This window comes from Populus alba, chromosome 14 (assembly GCF_005239225.2).
Source record: "Populus alba chromosome 14, ASM523922v2, whole genome shotgun sequence".
NCBI lineage: Eukaryota > Viridiplantae > Streptophyta > Magnoliopsida > Malpighiales > Salicaceae > Populus > Populus alba.
Genome location: NC_133297.1, coordinates 5083462 through 5090396, shown reverse-complemented (window position 1 = coordinate 5090396; position 6935 = coordinate 5083462). Strand labels below are relative to the sequence as shown.

Below are 6935 nucleotides of genomic sequence, written 5' to 3'. Positions count from 1 at the left end.
ATGTAAATTTTACACTTGGGAGCTCCTATATAAAAAAAAAATATTGTTACTCTTTTCTTCTTATAATAATTGTTTAAACAAGTTATTATTATATACAATCTTTGTTGTGGTCAACTGTAAGGTTTTTTTATTAGCAACATCATATTAGAGTATATATTTTTTAATTGAATTTCTTTATATAGATACAAAAAATGAATAAGTTAATGCTATGTTAGGTACAAATTATGACGAGAATTGTAATGTCGTATTGAATCGTGTTATTGATCATTTGTTGATCATATTAATTATGATGGTACTAGTAGTAATGGTGGAGATGGCAGTGTTGGTAATGATGTAGATGGTGCTAATGGAAATGATGATAATGATAGAAACGATGATGATAATGATGACTAGTGATGATGATGTTAATTAATCTTGGTAATGAGAGTTTGTTTGTAAAAAACTATTTGTAAGCATAGTTGGAGCTTTACACGTTTATTATGTTAGTTATATGCATAAGAAAAATTGTATGGTCTCTCATAACACATGAATGAGATGATTGACTGAAATATTGGGAGGATACTAGAAACGATGTCTTGACATGTTTAGGATGAATGCATCAACATTACAAAACCTATATTATGATTTAGAAACGTAATATAGGTTGAAAGCATAAAAAAAAAAGATGGATGTTATTGAAAAGGTGTCCAGTTAGGTGCTTCAAATAGGCAAGTTCATGAAAGGTTTTAACATTTCAGTGAAAAAGTTAGTGGATCTTTAAATGAAGTATTGAAGACGATTGGTTCGTTTGCAGTGGATATTATTGAGCTAGAAGACCCTAAATTTATAAACATTCTATAAGAAATATCAATAAATCCAATATATATACCTCATTTTAAAATCAATAACGTTTTGAGTCATTAGTGACAAATAAAAATTATTTTGAAAATTTGATGTCCTATTTATGATCTGTTGCATATTGTTTTGTCAAGTAAAGTCTTGTTGGTGCAATTGATGACACATACATGAATGCTTATGTATCTCAAGAAAAACAAATAAAATTTGCCAATAAAAAAGATGTACCAACATAGAATGTAATGATTGCATATAACTTTAACATGCAATTCAAGTTTGTTTGGGTAGGATAAGAAGATAGTTCATGATACTCATATTTTTATGGAGCCTATTGACATATAAGATTTTTGAAACCACATGAAGGTAAATAAATGACACTAATTAAGTGTTATTTTAACTTAAATTAAGTTTATTCAAAATTTCTTACAATATTCTTACTTGTTATCGAAGAAAAATATTATTTGGTTGATGTTGGATACCTAAATGAATATGAATATATAGGTTCATATAAAGATAAGTGATATCACTTACAAGATTTTTAGCGTTGAGAACAATCAACAAGTCAAGAAGAAGAACAATAATTCAATCATGCACACTTGTCACTATACAATGTAATTAAATGTGCAAACAAAAATAAAGAATTTTATAGAACATGCTCACATATCCTTACAAATCACATATCCTTATAAATCACAAATTCAAATTGTAATGATATCAATTACACAATACAACTATATTAGAAGAAAGTTGCAAGAAGATGTTTCATTTATAGAATAGAATTGCAATCTTAATTTTATTTCCAGTGATTTTTTAACCACCATCATTCCATGTTTGCAAAGGAAAGAAATCAAAGGCCTTATGTGATGAGATTGTAAGTAATTTAAATTGATGATAAAAGTACATTAATGATGTCACTTTTTTTTAATGCACACTAATATCATTCTCAACTACAAAATTCAATGTAACATACCAAATTAATAATGGGTCCAACCATCTCCCTCACTCCTTTTCAAATGCAACATGCAATGTGATTGGTGTTCCAACTAAAAGTGTGGTTAATAGCTTGCGTGTTAATGAAGATGACGAAAAAGAAACGGACTTAAAATAATCAAGCAATGGTCCAACGGTACAAGACCCATGTGACTTCATGAGGGGTGGGAATAAAAAACCAAAGGCAAATTCAGTGTATAATAGTAAGTGTTAGGATGATTACATAAATATCATGATAAAAAAATAAAAATCATAGCCCTTAATACTAAATTAAGCATGGATTGCACCGTCACAACAGATATTTGATGAATAATATAATACTCATCGATAAAGCTGTGTTAAGCATCCATTAGAGAGGATTTAGGCCACCATCCAACCTCTGTGGCCTTCAATGACACAAATCTATGAACCTGGAACAATGTAATTTTATCAACTAAATATCATATTGGTAAGCTGTATAAACACACATGGAAACTAATTTACAAGCACATCCGCTTTGCATTAAATTATAAGAAGGCTAAGGTTACCATTAACCACAACATGAAAAGATGTCCGGTCCAGTAAAATTTCTTATCAAAAGTGGAGATTTGAAGCATACCATATGAAGAAAAAAAAAACATTCAGATTCTGATAACATTAACTAAAGAACATGGAAGATTCTATAGCATTAACCAAAGATTCTGGTGGTAGTTTGAGAGCAGAGCTGATTATTATGTGGCATAGTACTACAACGCAAATGAAGTGTATAAGCTATAGAGATCAAGAATCGGTCTCTCAACTCTCAATGCTTCCTCAAAATCAGGCATGTAAGAACATAATAATTATGAACATCAGAAACAAGAGTAGCTGCAAATAGAACTGCTTGTATCAGGAAACTTGGGACAAATTGTTAAAACTAACGAGGAAAAAAACTAACGCCAGCAAATTAGCCCAGAGGCTTGATTTGAAAAGGGTTAATCATGTCTTCCACATCTTGTTTTGCCTTGTTGTGAGGTGTACAACAAACAATTACCACCTTAAAACCAGCTATCAGCAATAACTAAAGTGACAGAAAATAAGAACTATACACCCATCCGGTTACAAGAATGTTCAGTTTCTTGAGTGGAAATAATAAACCTAGAGCACATAGACAATTAGCGAAAGAGAACCTGAGCCAATACAGAAGTCAAAAAGATCAGAAACTAAACCCGGTGCTAGGAGCATGGCGCACCTTATCCAAAATGTTAGTTCTCGTTTCTTAACACCTCCAAGCAGAAGCTGCTATGAGCTCCTTCCGTTGCCAGCAAAGAACAAGCGAAGATTGCCTCTTTTCGACATGGAAACCCCCAACTGGAGCACGTTGCACCAAATACTCGGCTTGTGACTCGGTGAAGTTACTGAAAGGCAATGGAGTGAAACCAGACTGCAAAAAGAGACTCCTCCAAGGAGAAGTCCTATCAGGGCAACGATGACGACCCAATACAATTTTCTCAATACCTGGCTGCACCAAAAAACTCTCAATCTTTTGCAATGCATCTAGGTTCACATTCACGGCATCCAGTGATTCCAGCAGGGTTGAATAAGATTGAATGGCATGATTTACATGGTGCGCAAATGGGAGGTCGCTTCGGTCACAGCCTCTGTCCAAAGAGACCACGACTTTGGGTGAGAGATGCTTTACAAAGCGAAGCGCCAAAGGAAGAGTTGATGTGTCATTTGAAAAGGAGCCAATTGGAAGATTCACAGCAGTTACTTCCTTTTCCGGCATGCGAAGAGGCATTGGCCAAGAACCAGAACCCAAGGATTCAAGACTTAAAATTTCAAGCTCGAATGGCATGTTGATTTCACTTGCAAAGATTCTTAAATTTTCTCGAGTGAAACCAAGCTCGAGCTCATCATGCGAGGAAGGAGAAGCAAAAGCTGTGATTTTAAGAGAAGGGGCACCTCCAGTCCTCAAAGCCAGTTCTTGCATAAGAGAAGCCCACTGTCCACCATATCCAATATCAAAATCAACAATATGAATTCTCTCAAACCCCTCAGAAGCCTCGAGAAGAACTTGGTTGCAAGTAAAATTCGCAAACTGAAGGATTGGTGAGATCTCAGAGAAAGATTTATAAGCACCGATCTTGAAAATCAGGTTACAAGCAGTATCAATTGAGTTGTTGTTGCTCGTATGGAGAAGCAACTGCAAGGCATCCTTGAAGTAAAAAGCTGTCCTTTGGTAAGGCTTACCGATTGGAAGAGAGAGCTGGTGATTGAGCCGCGCCAATATCCCTTGCGCAAGTACCGGATTCCCAGTTTCGATCAGCTCTGCTGCTTGACATATCGGGTTTATTATTTCCTGTTGAAGCTGCTGCTGGTTTGTTAATTCATCGCTTGCAATTTTCTGATTCGTGATCATTCCCTGCCTCTGCTGCAGCTGCTGCAACATTCGAAACTGATGATTCTGCTGCTGCTGCTGCTGCTGCTGCTGTTGATGTTGTCGTGGAAGAAACAACTCTGGAGGCCTCGAATCAAAGACTTTTGGCACATAATTGACTCCAACAGGCCCAGAATTAAGCCGTTTCAACGGTGGTACTGATAAGAAATGCTGGTTATTATGATGCTCTTGTAATTGCGAATATGAGAATGGAAAAGGCGCAGATGAATTTTGCATAAACTGATGTTGGTTTTGGTTGCTTATCATCACTGGATTCAAAATCTGCGGCTTCTCATCTTGATCAAATGCTGCCTGCTGCTGTTGTTGCTGAAACAACCCTGGTAAAAGATTGATCCCTGAATTAAACAAAACAGGATTTGGTTCAGTGCCCATATTAGAAATTCTAGTAACATTGTGGTTAACAAGAGGGAAATCAGGCTAAATACCATGGATTGAAGAAGGATCAATGCTGTTGTTGGCAACCAAGTTGGCACTTGCAGAACTCATACTGGATACATCAAAGCCAAAAACTTGATCTACAACACCAAAACCCGACGCATGCTCCATATCCTCAGACCTACTTCCACTTTGTAATAGTTTGTTAAGTCCCATGGATGGGTCCTCAATATCACCCATAATTAGCCTTAAAATTGACTGCTCTTGACTAGGAGAACCTGGCAACACACTCTCCCAATCCTCCATTCCAAGTTGCTGTCCACATTTTTCATCTACACAAGGGTTGCTTCCACCAGCTGCTGCCACACCGGTGGTGGTGTCGGTGGAGGCTCCTCCGCCGCCACCACCTCCGCCTTGAGAAGAAGACAGTGTTGAGGACGATGTTGGTGGGCTTTGTCTGCTTACTGTGTCAAGCACAGATGTGGGCTCAGTACTGCCCAAAAAAAAACCACAACTTTCTTTGCTGTTGTTGTTCTGCCACTTCTGGTGGTATTGATGCAGTGAATCTGGAGAGGAAGTAGTAGACGAAGAGAAATCTAACACCCCCTTCCCTTGAAAGTTCTCGAAGGGTAGGGGCATGGCCTTCATTTAACAAAATCAAGAAACTAAGAATTCAAGAAACCCGAATATCTCCAGTTGATTTTAAAGAAAATCAAGAAACCACCTCCACCACTACCCCCGTCAAGGTTTAATGCTTTGCAGAAGCAAGTAACTGAAAGACAAAATATTTACGGGGTTAGTTTGAATATATTAAAAAAAAAAAAAACAAGAAGTTGGCCCTGCCAACAAGAGACAAAAAAAAAACCCTTCCAAAATCAAAATCAATTTTATTTTCAGAGGGAGACAAGTTGATAAATGCACAAGGAGAGAGGTCTGGCAAAAAGAAAAAAAATCCCATTTTAGAACACACAGAAAGCTTATAAAAGAGCTCTTCTTCTTCTTCTTGGGTACTCATCTAGCTAGCTACCTCGTTTTTTGTACCATCTTTTATCTCCATGGTTCTTCCAAGCTAGTTAACTTCGTTCAGTTTTTTTCTTTTTGTGTTTTCTCTCTCTCAGCGTCTTCTCTTCTTCTTCTACTCTTGCCTTCTTATTGTGGCTTTGCAGTCCCCTGTCCTCCTCCTATGTGTCTGCTGTAGATGCGTGCAGAATGTAAAAGTGGCGAAGTTCTCTTCAATCCTCTCTCTCGTCTTGCTGTCTCTCTTTCTCTCTCCCCACTTTTTTTCTCTCTCTATAGTTTCTTTTTTGTTTCAATTTTATAATTGTATTTTTTTTTTATGTGGCTTTTGTCTGTAGACGGAGTTATCTCTCTTAGAGGGTTTTCTTTTGTTGATTGCTATCCCACTCTCACTTCCATGGCGGGTGTAAGAGAATAATATTAGTTTTCCAAAAACATAAATTTGAATATATGACTGCATGGAAAAAAACTAGTACCGGTTTGGTTGCGTGATACAATCTATTCTATTTTCTAAATATTAAGAATTTATTTTTGACATAGTTGAATTTATATTCTATTAAACGAATTAAATCTTAAATAATAGTTTCAACTTTGATGGTACATGTTTTTTTATTTTTTTTATTTCAATAATCTTGAATTTATTTTATTATTATACGTTATGCTAGTTGGATCCATATAATAATAGATATAAATTTTTATTATAGATATAAAAAAAATATATCATCTATTTTATATTGAGTTGCCCTTGAACACTGAGGTCTTTTGTTTTTATTATAATCTTGTATTTTTAAAAAATATTTTTATATTTTAAAAGTGTTTTTTTAAAAAAATTTAAAATGTATTATTTTTTATTTATTTTAAATTAATATATTTTTAATATTTTCAAATTATTTAGATACGCTGATGTCAAAAGTAATTTTTTAAAAAATAAAAAAATATATTATTTTAATGTATTTCAACATAAAAAATACTTTAAAAAATAACTACAGCCATACTCACAAACAAACTTTTAGATAGGTATTCAAATCAAAAAAAAATCTTGGGAAAAATTATGTTACACTGGGTGATATATAGCTTTGTTTCTTCTGACAATAAAATACAATAACGAAGCTTATTTCTTCACTTACTTGTGGTAACATGTTATAGTTCTCAATAAAGGGAATTTAAATGTTTTAGAATATATAAAGTGAAGAAATATTTGATATTTGGAAGGCTATTTATAATTGTCAAGTCTTTTTTTTCTTTCAATTAGGCTCAATTTTCATTATTGTTTCGTATAGCATGAAAATTGTGATGTTGT

At 34.6% G+C, this 6935-nt stretch overlaps 1 protein-coding gene across 3 annotated transcripts; it reads right to left on the bottom strand.

The window, feature by feature from the left end:
* Positions 1–1992: 1992 nt before the first annotated feature.
* Positions 1993–5952, bottom strand: LOC118041350 (scarecrow-like protein 6). Of its 3 annotated transcripts, XM_073404531.1 has the most exons (4): positions 5646–5951; positions 4669–5390; positions 3035–4578; positions 1993–2234 (listed from the first exon to the last, which is right to left on the bottom strand). In XM_073404531.1, the coding sequence occupies exons 2-3, from the start codon at positions 5264–5266 to the stop codon at positions 3062–3064; spliced, it is 2115 nt and encodes a 704-aa protein (XP_073260632.1). In that variant the 5' UTR covers positions 5267–5390; positions 5646–5951; the 3' UTR covers positions 1993–2234; positions 3035–3061. The 3 variants fall into 3 exon arrangements, with proteins under 3 accessions (XP_073260632.1, XP_073260633.1, XP_034904530.1); XM_073404532.1 differs by lacking the exon at positions 1993–2234 and having other exon boundaries at positions 2711–4560; positions 5646–5952; XM_035048639.2 differs by lacking the exon at positions 1993–2234 and having other exon boundaries at positions 2711–4578.
* Positions 5953–6935: the final 983 nt, after the last annotated feature.

Coding starts and splice junctions, on each gene's coding strand:
- LOC118041350 (XM_073404531.1), bottom strand. CDS start 5,266: ATGAAGGCCATGCCCCTACCCTTCGAGAACTTTCAAGGGAAGGGGGTG. Junction 4,579..4,668: donor TGATCCTTCTTCAATCCATG/GTATTTAGCCTG, acceptor TGTTTAATTCAG/GGATCAATCTTTTACCAGGG.